The sequence below is a fragment of the Podarcis raffonei genome, chromosome 6 (genome assembly GCF_027172205.1).
Source record: "Podarcis raffonei isolate rPodRaf1 chromosome 6, rPodRaf1.pri, whole genome shotgun sequence".
Classification (NCBI taxonomy): domain Eukaryota; kingdom Metazoa; phylum Chordata; class Lepidosauria; order Squamata; family Lacertidae; genus Podarcis; species Podarcis raffonei.
Window position 1 is genome coordinate 1,300,047 of NC_070607.1, and position 19,313 is coordinate 1,319,359.

The following is a 19,313-nucleotide window of genomic DNA, read 5'->3' on the forward strand; positions in this document are numbered from 1 at the left end:
AAAATATGTCTCTAGTCTCAGCAGTATAATCACTCCTCCTATTAAAAAACAGCTTACCAGTTTGGAAGTGAAACAGCTCCATCCTGAAAAATAAGGTTGTAGTTTTTATCTACTTACGGGATGAAATATTATCACCTAAATTCCTATGACTGTCCAGGACTGAACAGTGGCCATTGAGTCTATAGACATAAGAATGATAAAGTAGCTCAGTCTATTGTCTAGAGGTGGAACGTCCTGGTTCCTAGCAAGGAGCAATGGCCATGTTCAACCTCCATGGTCCTAAGGCAGACTCTCCATACCAGTTGCTAAGATTCACTGGGGCTGGGGGGAGGCTGCTCTTGTGCCCAGGTCCTTCTCGCAGGCTTCCCACTGCCATCTGGTTGGTCGCTGTGAGAACAGGAAGCTGGGTCACTGGCTTGATGCAACAGGGTTCTCGAATTTTTTCCTCCCTTAGGGCAGAAGTGAGAATTGCCCATAGAAGGAGAAATTTAGTGTTGCTGTAATGAGAAGCAGCATGTCTGTCCAGAAAGAGCAAATGGTGGACACTGGATTTTTCAATATGAAAAATGATTTTTGCTTTGGTTTTTTTGAACACTGAAAAATGCAACTTGGCTGCATGGAAGTCAATGGAACACATGTTTCTGCATTCAGCAGCAGCTGTTGATGTGCCTCTGTCTCTGGCACTCAGGGCTCTGCCCAGGCCTGGCCCTCCTCTGTTCCCCAAGCGCTTTTCATCTGGCTAGAATGCTTCCCTGAACCTGGATAATGCTTCTTTATCTGGGTGCAGGATGGAGAGAGGGGTGGGAGGGAGTGTACCAAGTTAACATTTACTTGGGCTGCTCAGTCCACTCACTTTTTCCTCCAGCGACACCCACTGCTGGCATGTGGTCCTCCAAAGGGTGCTGTATTGCAATAAGTGATCATGATGAGGGCTGGCAGAGAACACCAGGCGTGGGCCTTTGAGGGGAACTTTCAGGAGGATGAGAAAGAAAAAACGGGGAAGGAGAATGTCTCCTTTTGCGAACCTTGAATAGCACTGCAAGACCCCTCTTTCAGGTTGGGGAACACACTGCAACTCTTTGGTGTGTGTCACCACTTACTCTGATGTATGTTACTCAACTCTTAAATGATGCAGATAAATACTATACTCACATGTGGAATCCTACAGTTCTTCGGGTTAAGGGGGATCAACGCACCAGGCTTAAGATTCCTTGGAATGCAGAATCTGTCACACATTATTTTTTCCAAAGGAAAAAAAAAATACCCCTTCTAATGGAAAGCTGCTTCATTTTTTAAAAAATGGCATCACTTGTGAAATAAAATCAACACCAGATAGGAGAACAGAAGCCTCTCTTTTAATTCTAGAGAAAAATCAGGATAAATTAGACTTTGATCAAACAAGACACAGGGAACCCGGAAAAGCAACTTCCAGTAAACTTGGGAGAAAGTAGTACTGATATGAGACTATACAAATATTCAGTAATGTATAGTATATTCCATGTGAATTTATTTCACACCCAGTTATCTTTCCTCTTTAGGGCACCCCCATCCCCACAAAAACTGGAGAAAATAGGAGCTGAAAGAAGTCTGAACAAGTTGGTTATGGCATTCAACATTTCTGCAGCCAGAACGTGACTTCCAAGGGTAAATTTTGCTTCCCTCTATTTGCATACTGGCTTCTTATTGCAGGGAATTACTTCACATCATGATCAAGTCCCCCAAAGTATTTGGCTCTGAACAAGGTATGGTCTCCTCCATTGGGCACCATTGCAAATAGCAGGGGCTGAAGACACCATCTAGCACAGATCTACCCTTTACCTAGTCCCATATTCTGACACCCTTTTTCTGGAAATGCTAAAACAGAAGGGAAAAAGGGTTTTGGATCCACACCACCCCTTATAAATTGTAACCAATGCCTATGTCACATAGTCTCAGGGGGGAAATTATACCTGTAGGTTTACAATCTGAGGTAGACATGATAGACAGGGGGAAGTAAAGAGAGGAATGGGTAAGGGAAATTAAAAACAAGGTACCAAGGAAAGGGGGAAATCAGAAAAAGAGAAAAGGTAAATTTTAAGCAGTTTAAAATGTTGTATAGAGGTGAAGCAATAACGTGAGTATCAAAGGGGACAGGATTCTTCGAAAAAGAAGGTGCTAGAAACAGGAAAAGGAGGGGCATGGAAATGAACTGGAAGAATATACCTTGGAAGAAGATGACTAGAACCAGTGGAATCAAGAGAGCAGGAAGGAATGCCGAGACAGGACACCAGCGAGAACATTTAAAAGTTAGACCAATGAGCTTACGGTGAATATGGAAAAAATTAAGACAGTTCACAAAAGGGCAATTGGTAAATCAATCTCATTGTAAACATTTATGCTTAAGAACACAGTTATCTCTTATCTTAAGCAGAAACTGTTGTTGCCCTTTCCTGTGAAAAATCTGGAGCCACTCAACTGATTCGCACCCAGTTACCACCACACAAAAGCCCACGGCATGTAGACAATGTTTCCATGCTTAGCTCCACCTTCTGGCTGGGGCTGATGGGGGTTCTGGTCCAAAAACATCTAGAGGACACCAGGGTGGGAAAAGTGGCTTCCGTTTTATAAAGGCTGGGCACCTACTTCAGAATCAAATGCCCAAGGCCCCTCTGTGACATCAACCAAGTCATAGCAGTTTATCCGAAGGCAACCAGAGGGATGGGATCTACATACCTAGTCACTGTGACATATCTCATCAAGATGGAGACAAAAGACATCACAGCTAGAGAGGCTGGATGATGCTCATGGTCCATTATACTGATACTAGCTAAGCAAGGACGTAATTCAACTAGTTGGACTCGGGGGCGGGTAGAATCCTATGTGCAATATCTATCTTGATCCAGGGTAAAATCTTCACTTCAACTGTATTACAATTTCCACAGACTAATCTAAAATGTGCTTTTTCAATTTATACACTTTTCTTGACGGACGGCCACCTTGAAACCCTGGTAAGGCAAAGGAGGGATATAAACCCCAGCTTCTATTGCTGCAAGAAGCATTTTTAAATGGTTATACCCCCTCAAAGACATAGAAGAAAAATGCTGAACTTCTTTAAAGAATAAATGCAAAAGTGTTTTTGTTTTTTAAACCTTAGGCTTATTTTTACTCATGACAATATTTGTTAAAAATATTACATCTGCCTTTGAGAAGAGAGAGTATCATATTTTTATAATGTGGAAAAATAAACTCTACAGACATCTCAAATTGGCACACAGGTGCTTTAAAATAACATCCTCTCACAGGATAATTCCAAAGGGGTGCTTTGCTCCCACCCTGTTTGCCCAATTATTCTTTAAACACACTGGACTGCATGAATGGGTATAAGACGAGAATACCTAAAAACAGTAAAATGTTTATTTTCTTAGAAAAAAAAGAGGGATTCAAACTGATTGTGGTCACAACTTCCATCTGTGGTCAGCAAAGCCAATACTGCAAGCTTATTCCTTGATTGAAATACTTAGTTAAAGAAACTTTTTTAAAAATACAGATTTCTGCTCCTGCATCACCATATCCAGTATTTGTGTGACAACATGCTTTTAAATTGGTAACTTCTTCCTAGCAGAGAAACGAGGACGGTCATGGCAAAGCATCCCACCTCCAAAGCTCTAAATTGTCCATATTAATAAGAACTCTGCAACCCGGGGGGGAGGGGGGGTTGACAAACAGAGTGAACTTGAAGGTTCAGCTGCTCAGTTATAGTAGGTGTTGTATAATACTACTTCAGCCAATAGAAAATAGGCCAACAGCCCAAGTGAAATCTACAGTGTCACTTAAGATTTTATGCTGAAATATTTGCTGTGTTCCTGGACACAGATAAGTGAAAAATCTGCAACATGTTTCAGCCAGCATCAGCCAAGGCAGTTCCACACAAGCTGTTCTTCGTTCCTCTCGTAACGTTCATTGTATGGTCATTAAGAAACACTGCAACTGAATGGAGCATACAATGTGGAAATGATCTTTTGTTATGTAGTGCTGTTCACTTGAGAAGACTTCCAAAAAGGATCTTGACCGTAATCTATTTACACAGTAGTATTCCCGTTTTGATCAGCAGAAATGGCACTATGTGATATCCTCCTCTTCTGAACAGTAATCACGACCCTTCAAAGGGAAAAACAGAGAGAGAGAGAGAGAGAGAAGTATATACTGTACACATTTAACACAGGAAAAACAGAACTAGCTACGTTGATTCCAGCTCTTTGGCAGCTACATTGAATCCTTCTGTGTTTGGTCCTATAGTGTTTTCAGTAGGAAACCTCTTCGTCATATGTGGTTAGGGCAGAGCGTTACCCTAGGCATTACTGGATGTCACAAGGGAGCAATCATAAAATAGCAAATGTACTGCCTTCCTATTGTTCTACGAGCATCAAACAGGACCACCCAGTGCCAACCCAGGCTTGAACCCAGAATGAAACAGATCTGGATAATGGGTGTCATCCAAGAATGCCCAGAGTTGCACATGAATCACTAGTTCAACTCCTGAAGGGGTGTGTGTTTGCAACCAGCTAAGATTTGCACAATCCTGGGGGTCCAGAAGAGCCTTCCTTAGAAATGTAATAATTACTACTTCCCTGAGCCACTTCCTCTAGGAAGTGGGAAGAGGCAACAGACAGGTCCCATAGATGGCAGAACCTATGAGAGGAGGAGAAACCTGCTTCCCATCTTCTTCAGCAACCCTGGCACCAGGGGACTTTTGCGCCTCTGGCAATTATTATTCCTCGGTTTGGAATTTAGCTGAAGCACTTGCTCTATTTTTTAAGCATCTTGTCAAGCTTTCTGATCACTTTGCGTAGGCAGCAGCAGCACTTGAAAAAAGGGAGAGGCGAGAACACGAACATACACACTGGTTAAGAAATGAGGGATGCAGCCCACGTCTTCCTGAAGTGTGACAAGTAGTTCTTCAGCATAGTCAATCTCTGAAAGCGACTACCGTGGAAAGAGGAGAAAGGGGATCATGGCTAAAAGTATTAATCAAATTAAGAAGCCAGTATCACGTCACATTTGAAAACAGCTTCTTTGAATATAGCATGCAAGCTTCATACTGATCAGTTTCACTTTGACGTTTTCCAAGCTGCAATATGGATTCATTTTTCTTACTTTCACGTCACAACACGGGCAACACCATCACACTTAACCCAAATCACCAGAAAGGGTAAAGAGGGTAACTCAAGAAGATTTATGCATGTGGGCTTATCAATCATGATTTCCAACGTCTTGAGGGAAGGGAGTAAAACCTCCCTTTGCATTACATGTTTGAAACGCCAGTAGAGGAGGCTGTAAAAGAGAAGTTGGCTGTGGATGAGGGGGCTTGAAGTGAGAGGAGGCTATGGATGAGAAGGTCTAGCTCAGGGGTGGGGATTTTCTGGTCTGTAGGCCAAATCTGGCCCACCAGTTTCTCCATTTGATCTGCAAGGTCCTTCCACCAAAGCACACCCACCAGCCCCACATCTGGTGTCCTATGGGATGGGATGGGATGGGATGGATGCCTCATACCCTGCAGCAAGCAAGACTTTTCACCTTCCCACGCATCAACTGATGAACAGAGAGTTCAATCCTGCTTGGTGAAGTGTGCAAGCAAGCTCCCCAGGGGAACTCTGTCATGCACCCAAACCCTGCAGAAACCAGGATGGAACCAAAAGCTTCCAGATGGAGCCAAAGCATTTAATGCAAATCATTTCAGGATAGGAACATTGTAAACCAGTGATAGACAAGTCATCAACTGTAGTTTAGCTCTGGCCTAGTCCATGAAAGTGATGCCCACATTAAGTCAGTTACATAAGACTGAATTGCAAATAAGATTTGAGCTGGGCAACTGCAAGCAAGTCATGATGTTTTTCCTAAATAATCCTAAGCAGGGCTTTTTTTCAGCTGGAATTCAGTTCTGGCAGCTCCCAGGTGGGCACCATTGCCATTCTAAGAGAACGAGGGAGGTGTTCATGGTGAGTTCTGGCACCTCTTTTTCTAGAAAAATAGCACTGATCCTAAGTAGCATATGAATAATACAAAGGAATGACATACGTTTCAGGCAGTATCAGACAAGCACTTTTTAGAGTACTATTTGTGAATCTTCCCCATCTATATCTTTAAAAATATTTTGTGAGCACATGCATCAGAAGTGTCTTCTAATTTGCCATTCCATTACAACAAACAAAGTCCAACTTTCAATAAAGTTATTTTCCTGCTTGCTGCCCCCCGCTCTAATAATTGCTCACTTCGTCATGAATGACATGGAGCAGCCAGTGTGGCGATGTGGCCGGAGTGCTGGACTGTGATGAGAGACACCCAAGTTCAAAGCCCTACTCATCCATGAAGCTCTTGGGATGACCTTGGGCGAGTGAGTATCCCTCAGCCTAAACTGCTTCGCAGGGTTGCTGGGAAGAACTTGGTAAGCTACTCTGAGGCCAAACAGTCCACATTCTCCTACCCATTCTGAAAATACACATGCATTTTTAAAATTTACCCAAAGAAGAAAGCATGCAGATAATTTCTAATACAAAAATTTCCAACGCTGTAGTCCTTAAAAATGGGATTGCCAAATTTCAAGCAGTAAAAATCCAGACAGGAAAGTTGTTGAGCTATTTTTAAGGTAAATTGCCAAAAACGACACTGCCGACATGGGTTGCCATACATCCGGATTTTCCCGGACATTTTAGCAATTTTCACCCAGACACTGCTTCCGACTGCAATATTCTGGATATGTCCAGGAAATTCCGGATGTATGGCAACCCTATTAACTGTTCCTAATTCTAAATACTGCACTTTGCAAGTTCAGAAAAATCCCCTCTCACAGAAAGAAACTATGCATGCACTTTGTGGCACAATTGTGGCATATTTTCTCCTCAACAGAAGAAGCACAGACCCCAGGATCAATTTGAATTGAAAAACAGCGGGCTCCTCCCAGTTCCAACAGTTTTAAAAAGTACAATCAGTCTCATGTTCTTATTGGGATACTGTGCCCCCCCCCAATATCCGTTTATTAATTGCTTTCTTGTTTTAAAACAACAGGCTGGCATCGCAGGATCTCAGAATTCCTCTAAACTAAATGCATCTTCCCCAGTGTGGGGTTGGGGAGAGGAGTCTGTGTCGAAGGCAACACCGCCTCTCCTCTTGCTCCTGCATTTGCTTCTCTAGCTGGCATACAAAGCAAGCAAAGGAAGAGGTTGGGTGGGCTGCTGCTGCTGTGGTGAAAGAAACTGTGCCAAACAGCCTCTCCTTTAGCTGTCGCTAAGAAAGCTGGCAAGGCACAGAGGCCTTTTTCATGAATAGCACCCCAAAGCAATAAAGAAACGGCTCACTGCTACAGGAACTCCCATTTTTCAAAAACTGCCTTCTCAGAAAGGATGGAACAAAAAAGGCCTGCGCATTTGCATGCACACATGTACATGGCATTTACTTTTGCAAATAAATGAATGGATGCGTCCACAGCACTTCCATTTTAACCAATAACTTTTGTAGCGTAAGAGAGCCTGCCCTGGTAGTAAAAACCACATATCATAGAACCACTTGTATACTGCACAAAAAAGCTCCATTGTACATCCCAATAACACACCCCATTCATGATTTCACAAATAAAGTGGTTTACTGTGGCACTGCCATGAAATGGCTTACGGTGTCAGATGTGTGTGTATGTAGGAAAAATTAATTTATTAAGTACATTATGAATGGCAATCCAGCCTACAAGACGTACACACACACCTCCTGTAATAGATGTCCTTGTTTTGATCCTCAGTTTTAAAGTGATGTCTCACTACCCTTTGGAAAGAGCTAAATTCAGTGTACTTTCATTGTCTCTCCTGGATTTCACTGCAGCCAAGTCTGAAAGGAAGCCCTCTGCATTCAAAAGAAGCAGCCTTTAAGCTGGGGCCTTCTGCTCCCTCCCAGAAGGCTGGGAGAGCCTGGCTGTTGTCAGGGCTGAGCCACAGCAGGGCAGCACTGATGGTAACTGCTCTTTTCTTTCCTCCAGACTTATAGCCACCAGCTCCAAGGCAGCTGCCACAAAGGAAATAGGGAGTCCGAGATGGGACTGTGCTGGTCAGACTTTTGTTCATCAAAGGGCTGCTCCCTTGCATTGGCATGAAAATAAAAATATTCAAATGCTGGATTCACAGAGCTCATAAGAGCAGACATGTCCAGCTGGTCATCAGTATGACAGCTACCAGAAACAGGTTCAATGTCTGAATCAATTCCTGTATTTTGTTGTGACCTCTGGGGAGAGGGGAAACATTTTTCATCCTGCCAAAATAAAGTATTGGTGACTGTAAAAAATATAGAGAGCTGAAGTTTAACAAGTGCACGGCATACCAGATATTGCCACAACCTACCATTTTACTTAGCGCCAAACTGGGCAAGAGAGCAGCCCAGAGGGTGGCGTGAGATGCACAGCACAACTCAGGCAAGAAGGAGAGGAGAGCTGTACTCTTCTTCCAGTCACAATATCTCCTTCCTCTGCTGCCCCCAATTTGCTCCTGTGCAAGTTCTCTGACCTCCTACCTACCTATTAGAACTATGTGACTGTGGTGCAGGCAGGGAACACATACAGGGGCACAGCAATGACTCTGGGGGAAAGCACTGGTGAAGTAAAGATCTCACTTTCCCCCGATGCTCAAGATCACCCACTGAGATTAGCAACTGTGGAGCCAAATGGGCCCCAAATCTTTCCCATCATGTCGTCAGTGTTGTTAGGGCACCCTCTCCCCCCATACATTACAAAAAATCACTTTATCCAGTTATGTGGGGAACTCAATTACGCAAGCAATCAATTCAGAAAGCAGCTCTGTCAGCCCTATGCTTGGCAGTTCCTAAGCACTGTGAAAAGGACCATGACAAGTGGGTGGGACAAGCTACTTGCCAATCATCTGATGGCTGGAGGTGATTGACAGATGGGCTGTCCCATCTACCTTTCAAATTTGGCAAGTAGGGGTCGGAACCAATAAGGATTTGGTCTACTGGGTCAAAACAGTAACGCAGCCTTAATCCATGCATTACCCCTTCAATTCACTTGAAAATTAGCTGTCAGTCAGGAATTTAGAATTTGTCTGTAAGTTGGTATTGCTCCATTTCCACTGTTCAACTTAAATCTTTTCTGAAAGGTTCTTTTATAGAAGTGGCCCAAGACATTTTGGTGCCAGAGGCAGAAAATCCACACGGCACACCCATAGTTTAACGTGAGACACAGCCCATCCTGGGGACTTCCTATGCTAGCCTCGTGGAAACGAACAAGCGCTAGGCTCCAATGAACTTCAACAGGGCTTGCATGGAAAACTTCCCTGTGGGCTGTACCCTATTTTGTTAAGCCTCTCTCCAATCTTGCCACCTTGAGTGACAGCAAAAATCTGACCTCGTGGTCAGGGCTGCCTCGGTTGTCCAATATCAAAGAGCAAGTTTCAGGCGCTGCCTCAATTCAGCAACATTGCTTCTGAGGCTAATTAATTTGTTTGAGAGAACTGTCGCCTGTAGTGCTAATCTCCTAAGAATCATCAGTATTTGATTTTCACTGTTTTGTTGCAACTCATACTCATGGCTTCTGAAGATAATATTCATGTCTTGATTTCTAAGGTCAAGCTAATTACTTGTCCTAATGACCCAATCCCCTCTAATTGACGCCTGGGACTCATTCTTCAGGCCTAATTGATTCTATCATAAATTCTCCATTCTCTGCTGCGAAGCTTCCCTTGTGATTTTGGCTACGCTTTGGTGAGTCCTATTTAAAATAAATCTTTAAGCTTATTAAACTTTCCCTAAATATCTACCTCCTCCATTAGCTTGGCTTCTCATTTGTGCAGCCCTGTTGCTTATTTTGGACTATATATTAACAGCAGGATTACGCTGGCATGTGAAGCCCAGGACTCCAATAACTGTAGCAGGATATTGGGTCCAACTTCCGGTGTCCCACAAAGAGGAGGAGGAGGAGAGGGAAATGGGAGTGTCAGTGGCATCTGGCAGTAGCCAATGGTGGCACAGGAAAGGCTGATTGTTTGAGAAGCTAAATTGGGAGTTGATCATTTCAACCAAGACCTTTGCCAGGAGTCAGAGAGAGACAGAATGACCCTCTTAACTCTTCTTGATATCTGAGTGATCTTTGATACTATCTTCCTTGGTATCCTTTTGGAATGGCTGGCTGAGTTGGCTGCAGTGCTTTGTGGTGTTTCCAGTCCTACCTGCAAATTATCATCTGCCAATCACTGGGCTTTAAATACAGGAATGGGTATCCCAAGCTTGTGGCAGATAAAATGGAAATGTTAACCTGGCAAAACAATTTCTGAGTTTGGGGAGGAAATGTGTGAACAACCACCAAAAAGGTTATATGCAGCCAAGAGAGAACAAAAGATTCCTTTTCTAATAAGGAAACAGAGAGCACTTATATTTACTTTGTCAACGAACATGTCACATATTTTGTCACGGAAATATTGTTATTCCATACAGGTACACTGTGGGACGCGGGTGGCGCTGTGGGTTAAACCACAGAGGACTTGCCGATCAGAAAGTCGGCGGTTCGAATCCCTGCGACGGGGTGAGCTCCCGTTGCTCGGTCCCTCCTGCCAACCTAGCAGTTCGAAAGCACGTCAAAGTGCAAGTACTGTATTTATTTTTCGCCCTATAGGACACACTTTTTCCCCTCCAAAAATGGGGCGAATGCAGTCTTTCGCTGAAGCCTGGAGAGCGAGAGGGGTCGGTGCTTCAGGATGATAGCCGCAAGCCAGGGGACCCCGCAGGAGTTCCCGCAGGACTCCCTAGGCTTGCGGATAGCAGCCTGCTGTGCGCAGCGGAGCGCACCCTGGGCTTTGGGCAGCTCTCCGCAAGCCGTGGGAGCCTGACGGGAAGTCGCGCCGGGCTCCCATGGCTTGCAGAGAGCTGCCTGCATCCCGAAGCCTGGGGCGCGCTGAGCAGCCTGTTCTGGGGGCTGGGGAAGCTCCCCCGCCCCAGCCCCACGCCTGGGTGGGAAATATTTTTTTTTTCTTTATTTCCCCCCCCAAAAACCTATGTGCGCCTATGGGCCGGTGCGCCCTATGGGGCGAAAAATACGGTAGATGAATAGGTACCGCTCTGGCGGGAAGGTAAAAGGCGTTTCCGTGTGCTGCTCTTGTTTGCCACATGACCCGGAAGCTGTACACCGGCTCCCTTGGCCAATAAAGCGAGATGAGCGCTGCAACCCCAGAGTCGGTCATGACTGGACTTAATGGTCAGGGGTCCCTTTACACTTACACTGTGGAGAGTTATGGGCAAAAATCTCCTCTGCCACATAACCATATCACATAAAAGTTTCAAAGCACACTTTTTTCTTATTTGTTTGGTAGAGGGCAACTTCAATTTGCAAGGGCAAATTTTAGTTGGCAAGGTTGAAAGTTAAGGGCCCGCTTCCTCTCCCCCCCCCCCATGTGGTTATGGTGTGCTTTGGTCTGTTTTCTGCAGCGGACTGACCTGATTCAGCCACTGCCAGCAAGGCCAATGGTAGGAATCAGGTATGTCCTCCTTGTACCTGAGCAGCTCAGCCAATGGCAGCTGGAGACACTACTGCTTACTCCACATTTCTGTGACAGTAAAACAGCCAATCATTGCCTGGAGCTTTATTACCATGACAAAATACTTAAATGTACTGTAATCAACTTTGCACCACTGCAGAGATATGAATGAAATAAAAACAAGTGTGCTCAGATGTTTTATTTAGCTACTGTGATTATTTTCAGTACAGGCACCTGAAATATCAGCTGTCTGAATGATCTGAAACGCCCACTGAAATCTGTGACTAGATATCAAAGGTGAACATAAAAGTAGAGTCCTTCATGAATTATCAGTGCAAAAAGTACTTATCCATTAGGAGTTTTTTCTCAAATGCTGGTTGTTATTCAAGAACCAAAGCAGAAAAACAGCCAGTTTTAATGCACTGCATTAAAGGCTTTCCAAACCAAGGTAGGCAGACACTGGGTTGGCTTAAATGTAATTCTAGCCAAGCCGTAGTTAAGCATTATGAGAATGAGCCTAATCTTCCCCCAGGTTTGCACCCGTCCTGCTCTTCCTGCCGTGCGTCAGGAGGAGGTGTGTGGAAGCTCCTGCTTCTCTTTTGCATGAGCTACAGTTCTCTGTGTCATCTGAACCCAGACAAACTGTGGTCAATCTTAACTAAGGTTAATGGGAACAAGCCAACTTCAAATCATGGTTTATGATGTGAGCTTGTTTTCACTAACTATCATTAAGATCAACCACAATTCAGGGTTGAGATGACACACTAAACTGTAGTTAACCTAAAATGGAAGACGAAGCTTCTGATCCCATGCCAAGGGAGGAGAAGGGAGTGGGCAGGCCTGGAAGGCGCCCCTGGTTAGTAGGCTGGGCTCATTCTCTAGATCGGTACAGTCACTGAGATGAAACACTTGGATGAAAGGGTACGTACACAATACTCTTTCTTTCATAATGCTTAATTTAGCCCCTCTGACAATCACTCTCTTGCATTTTTTGATATCACGGAATGACTTATTTGACATTATTACTGTGCTCCACTAAAGGGTAGAAGTGATTTTGTTATTTGGGATAATAACAATACTTCTCACCTAGGATGAACATGGGATGTGCTCAGAACATTTTTTTTTAAATCACAATGTGATTTTTTAAAACTATGGACAAGGAGAATCAAGAGTGACTGAGAAGCCTCCTTACACAAATATGCCATGTCAAGTCAGATGATATTCCCTTAACTACTATCTAGGTCAGAGCTGATTGCTGCCCTGAGCAACTAGGACAGGGGTCAGCAAACTTTTTCAGCAGGTCCACTGTCCCTCAGACCTTGTGGGGGGCCGGACTATATTTTGGAGGGGGGGATGAATGAATTCCTATGCCCCACAAATAACCCAAAGATGCATTTTAAATAAAAGGACACATTCTACTCATGTAAAAGCATGTTAATTCCCGAACTGTCCATGGGCCAGATCTAGAAGGCGACTGGGCCGAATCCAGCCCCCGGGCCTTAGTTTGCCTACCCATGAACTTGGATAACTGATCTCACTGGTGATAAACTGGCCCGTGTCCTGACCTGGCATCTGCCACTGCATCTGACACCAAGAGGCACCCAGTGCAGGGACATCAGAGGCTGCTCTGACTAGAACAGAATGCTCCCTTCCTCCAAAGTAAATCCTTCCCCCTTGAGCTGCTTCACTGCTAAATACTCACCTTAGCCCTTATCTGTTCCCACATACAAGGTGGCAACATGCATGAGCTTTCACATCCCATTCAAAATAATGGCCATCCAACAAAAGGTTGGTTTAGTATTCACAAGTTTGTTGTCACTTTCGCAATAAATCTTTGAAGACTGACATCATGAAAACCTGAATGGATGTATTTAGAATGGAAACATCATCAACATGAGAAACCGCCCTAGATTAAGCCCCCTAATAGATTCTTGTGTCTAGGTCACATTCCATAATTGCCATGCAGAAACATATTCTAAGTTATGCTTACCTTTTCAATTTTCTCATCCAGCATTCTGAAGAATTCTTGTTGGCTTTCAGAGATGTGCATGCTGAAACACACAAAAAGAACAGATTCATTTCCCTTTTTGTTTGTATTCGGTCAGCAATTGAGAGCACTCCTCTTTAAATAAAAATTTTGATTCTCCTGCTGCTTAAGGAATTGAACACAAGTGCTGCTCTTTGTGCTTTGTTTTTGCTGCTGCCTTTGGTCTGATAACTTGTGCTCTAATTGTTGAATGACTGCTGTTTGCATTTCTGTCTGTGAGTCACCTTGAGCAACTCCTTTGGTGGAGGGGAAAGCAGGGGGTAGGATTCAAGTACCGTAGATTCCAGCATATTAGTCGACTGGGCGTATAAGGTGACCCCCAACTTTTGCTGTTCAGTTTTAGAGTTTTAGAGTTATAGAGTTTGAGCACCGCCAGGGGCAGAGCGGGCGTTTGGCGGGCGGGCGGGCGGGCGGCGTGCTCGGAAGGACTTTCCACGTCCCCTTCTGTGGAGAGGGAGGAGGAGCGACGGCAGAAGGAGCACCTCTGCTCACAGGCTCCCTCTCCTCCTTCCCATCGCATATACCCAATGTATAAGACGACCCCGACTTTTGGGGTGATTTTCCAGCGATAAAAAGTCGTCTTGTATGCTGGAACATACGGTAAGATTTCCTTGAAGTAGACCCACTGAAATTAATGAACACAACTATGTTAAGTCTATTCATTTCCGTGGGTATTACTCTACTTACCGTAGTTAAACACCACTGAGGATATCAATTTTCAAAATAAAATATTTGAGAGGCCCAGTGAGATCAATAAATGGACCCAATCTGTGCACAGTACTGTGTCACTCTTAAGGCTGCCACATTCAAACTAGAGAGGAAAGCACTGGCCCCAACCCACTGCCATTTCCGTTCCGCTGGGATCCTGCTTTTGGGTTTCCCATTGGTATCTGGCTGCCCAATGTGAGAAATAAGGCATTAGGTTGAATCCTTAGTCTATTTCCTGGTAGAGGATGAATTGGTGCGTTACCCTCTTCCTCTAGCAGGTGCAGTATCTCAGGGTACCCTCGTAAAGGGGTCTGGGTGTAAGATTCTGTCCAGAAGTCAAGAGGGGAGCGGAAGGACCATAGAACTTCCAATGGTGGCCTTGGGGGCCGTTTTAGTTGACCTGCATCTTGGGGTGGCCTGTAACCCAGGCATGATCCTATCTAAACGTCAGCCTTCAGGCAGGAGGCTGATTCAGGATACACACCCAGGGGCATAAGCCAAAGCCTACTCTCATCTGTAATCAATAAAGTTGTGGCCATTTTCAATTCCAGAACGTTGTTGTGTCAATTTTTTACCTGTTACCACCTCGGCCCTTCCTGTCCCCAGGGCACACTGTGTGTGGGCCTCTGTCAGAAGTCAGCCAGCAATAAAATCACATGGAATAAGTGAATTTTACTCTTTATTAGAAGAAACTGGATTTGCTCACTCTGGCCTAGTGAGCACCACAACTTTTCTTTGGTAAGTCTTGCCCAGTGCCAGATTTATGTATAAGCTAAACAAGCTATAGTTTAGGGTCCCACTCTCTTGGGGGTCCCCAAAAAATTTAAAAGAAGAAAAAACCTGTTTGTACATTTCCAAAATATAAGATAAAAAACAAATAACATAAAACCTACATACAGCAGCAGTGGTTTGTGTTGTGTAGGCTCCTATGATGTAAGTAATGGGCCCTGCCTGCTAGCCTGTTCCCTAAATTATCACATACAAAGGGCCCCATTACTTTCAGAAGCTTAGTGCCTCATCAAACCTAAATCTGGCCCTGGTCTTGCCCCTCCTTCCCACAGCTGCCCAAGTCTCCTCTTCTCCTCTCCCAAGCAATCCGAGACTATGGCAGTGTGCCTACCTTTACTCCTCCCGCTTCATGCCTCTCCTGTCGCAGCAGGAAGGGGAGACACCCTTGCTTCTTCATCTGCCTGGCTCATCTCTGCCTCTGGGCCTCCCTCACCCCACTCTCCTGCTTCCACTTCTGCTTTTGGACTTGCCTATGAGAGCATCAGATGCCCACTGCCGATTTGCTCCAGCTGAGAAGATTAAAGGCAAATCCACCCTGAGGCACAGGCAGGATGCAAATATACACTGTAAAATGGCACTCTCTCCTGTTGTATACTGAACTGTGCCACCCCTGTCACTCACACTCACCAACATATTCTAGATGGAAATAAGGACTTCTGTGTTCTTTAAAGCAGCTGCATTCTCGCATTACTGCCTGTGACGTCCCCATCCATTCATACACATTGCTGAAGGCATGCTGTATGTTCTATTTATTTACCTTAAGGTTAACTGTCCTGCGCGGATTTGAAAGCAAACATGGTGTCTGTCCTTTCAGTTAAAAGTACATTAGAAAAACAGCAATCCTGTAATTCTTCAAAATCTACGGTGCCAGCTGCAGCATGCGAAATGGCAGGCTGCACACTACACAGGGCACTTTTGCCTTCACTTGCCTTTATTTACTGGCATGCATGCAGCACCCAAAATGCCTTGGACACAAACAAAATTTCAGAGGTTTTTACTCTGAGAACTGCTGGAGGGAAGCTGAGAATGGCACTCCCCAGAAACTTGCACAAACAAAATTCTTAAAAGGCACCACCCCTCCCAAGAACAGGGAAAACGTGATTCACTAAAGATGGGTACCAGGAAAACAGCATCCTGGATCCAACCAAATGCCTATCTAGTCTAGCATCTGAGTCTCACAGGGGCGCCTATGGGAAGATTGCATGCAGGACCCAGATTTTGAGTCCCCAAAACTGGCATACAGGGGCATAATGACGGACAGTGGAGGTAAGGTCAGTAATGTCAATAAGGCTACCCGTGGCTTCTAGCCAACTGTCCCTGTTGCACAAGGGTCATTAAAGCACACACTGAGAGCTGCAGCCTGGCAGATCTGAGTACGACGTAAAAGAGCCCTGCATATATCACTGCCTTGGATGAGAGGGAGCAAATTCGGAAGACAGATCACTACTGAGGACTTGAATTACAGGGGAGACAGACGGTGCCTGGCCTCCTTATTTATTTTTGCAAAGGCATGGTGTGGATAAACTTTGGTTGAGCTGGGGGGCGAGAGCTCGTTGCTTCCATTGAGCCCTCTCCCCAAATAATGTGAGCATTACAAGCACCAACGTTGAAAGCGAGGGCTTTGCAGGGCTGCCCATAGAACCAATCAGTCATGATTTATAGCTTTACCCTGAAAGGTCTTTCTGTAAAGTTCAGATGTAGCACAGTCACTCTTTAACACTAAACTCACTGAAAATCTCTAGTACACGTTGACATTTCGCAGGCCAGGTTCTCTCTCTCTCCCCACCCCCCAAAATCACTTCTCTCCAGGCAGAAGGTCAGATAATTTACTTCCATTAACCTCGCAGAACCATGAGGCCCAGGTCAGCGGGACCATGTTTCACAGCAGTGTGCAGGATTGGAAAAATACTATTATTAGTTGCCAGCAAAGTGCTGTCAGTGCATTTGTGTGGTACAGGACAGAAGCCGACAGACCCTGCCCCAAGGGAGAATAAAAGCTGAACACACAGAGTAAGGTCAGATGCTCTCACAAAGCCAGAGGACACGGGGTAGGGGGCTGCTCAGGGGATGAGCTGGGAGCATTTTGTGCACGATCAGTAGAAGAGGTGGCCCAGTTATGAAATTCACAGAAAGATTTAGGTTGAGGGTGTAGGAAAACGTTAAATGGCACAGGGTCAATTTACGGGATACCAGGACTGGCATATGCCGCAACTTTATAAGTTTATTTTATTAAGGAGGGGGCTTTATCCCCTTACTACTTTTTTGGCGCTTCTGCAAATCTTGGATTCACTCTTGGAAGTGAATCAGGTTAACAAGCTCATTTGACAGTGTATACTCTGTAACAAACCAAAGGCTTCAATGAGATAAAAGGGGCAGTAAGGGAAAGGGTGGGGGACGAAACAGTAACATCGGTTGAATGTGAGTAACTGAAGTTGTATATTCTTAGGCTCTCTCTTCCAAAATCCAGCCACTTACCTACTCAAGGAGGGAGAATGGTTAGTATGAATGAATAAGATTATTCATGCCTTGAACCAGTAAGCTCTCTCCGTGGTAACAGCCACACTTTCATCATTTGCTGCAGTTAGCCTCTGTCCAAGACGGACCGATGCAGAAAAATTCAGCAGTACTTTCAACTAGTCCTCACGCAGCTTACCCCTTTTAAAAAGTAAGCCCTTTTTAGCAAAGAGCAGAATGCCAGGGTGAGCAAACCCCAGCCATGAAGCCACATATACCCCAACTTCTCCCTCTCAGGATCAAGTCATGTGCAGAGACATAGTTCTGCTATGTCATTTATAAAAGGTGACAAGGAAATGTCAGGGCAGCTGATGACCTGCTTGACATGCAGAGCATGACAGACACAGCCTGTTTACTCTACAATGCCATCCAAAATAACAATAGTAGATCATTTGAAATTCAAGCTTTGCTTCTGTAACTCTCTAGGTGCCAACACAGTTAAGTTTTGTTTGTTCACAAAACAAAGGTTTAATTTTTAGAATGATTACGGGGATGGCACTTGTAATTACTAACAAGGGATGTATGTTTGAAAAAGTTAAATGATTCGCTTGTAATACTAAATATCCCACAAGAACTGCTACTGCAGCCCATTATGTAAGGAATTTCATTTTTACAACAATCTGAACAGGTGGACTGTGAAAACAGCAATGTTGCCATGTATCTGCGCTAGCATTCCCCAACCTAGCACCCCACAAATGCTTTGGACGTCCATACCCATCAGCCCCAGGCAGCATAATTCAAGCCATCTGGCAGGCACCAGGTTGAGGAAGGCTCACCTGGACCTGCCAGCCTGCCCTTCTGCCAGGAGACTCTGTTCCATCCGCCCTCCCCTGGTTTCAGTTTTTATTTTCTATCTGACACTCAAAATGCTATAGCTATAGAACATGCTCAGTCCTCATCTGGCTGGGGATCTTTTTGGTAGTGGGGTTGGTGGAAGGGGTGTTTCATTAGGGTGTTGTTTTTTTAAGTATTCCTTTACTTCTGCTAACCTCAGTGTCAGGGAACTGCCATCTGAGGAGCAGGAGGTGAAAGGGCTCACAGAGGGTGAGAGAGACCATTCAGCTGAGGAGGGAACCAGCAGGGGGAGAAGTGGAGTTCCAAGGCAAAGTGAGTCGGAGGGAGGGCTCAGAGACACTTCCAGCGAAAATAGTGGGGAGGTTTCAGGACCTCCCATAGGGACACCTACTCCTCGCCGGAAACTGTCACGCCGAGAGTCCAGAAGACGCGTTTCCGTTAAGGAGCTTTTATGCTGGAAGAAGTTCCGTAAACGCCCACTGTCCGATTCTACGAGCGACTGATGGAGCCATGCTTAAGGAGCTCCGTCACAGACAGAGGTTTGTGGACTTAGCCAAACTCTGAGGGACTAGGATTTTATGCACAAGCAGCTCACCATCCCATCACACTCAGGTTTCCTTCAAGCATACAAATATCTCCCTCTTGTTTCTCGCTGGCTCTGCTTTGGCTCCATTTCTTTTGGCACTCTCCCCACTGCCATTACTCTGCTCAGAAGAAAGAACCTTCTCCTCCATGCAAGTTGGCAGAAAGCAAAAGGTAGGTAGCGTAAGTGACAAAGTACATAGACAAAGAAGCACAGCTGGGATGAGATGCTCAAGGTGTGTCACGCTTCCCATCCTAGTTCTGCTCACCAAAAGCCAGAAGATCCATTTGCTTATTCCAGCAACCCAACTTGATTTGTCATGACACCCAAAGAGAACTCTGTGTTCAAGTATGAAACCACTGCAAAGAGCTTCAGGTACAAG

General features: G+C 44.9%; 1 protein-coding gene across 3 annotated transcripts in view; it reads right to left on the reverse strand.

The window, feature by feature from the left end:
* The window catches only part of C6H1orf21 (chromosome 6 C1orf21 homolog), a 146,732-nt gene that overhangs the window by 19,637 nt on the left and 107,782 nt on the right, over positions 1–19,313 (reverse strand). For 2 of the 3 annotated variants that reach the window (XM_053391078.1, XM_053391079.1), the window contains exon 5: positions 13,486–13,546. In XM_053391078.1, coding sequence (XP_053247053.1) covers positions 13,486–13,546 — 61 coding nt within the window. Of the gene's footprint in view, positions 1–1,333; positions 4,138–13,485; positions 13,547–19,313 lie in introns of those variants that run through there. The other variant, XM_053391080.1, reaches the window with a different exon arrangement.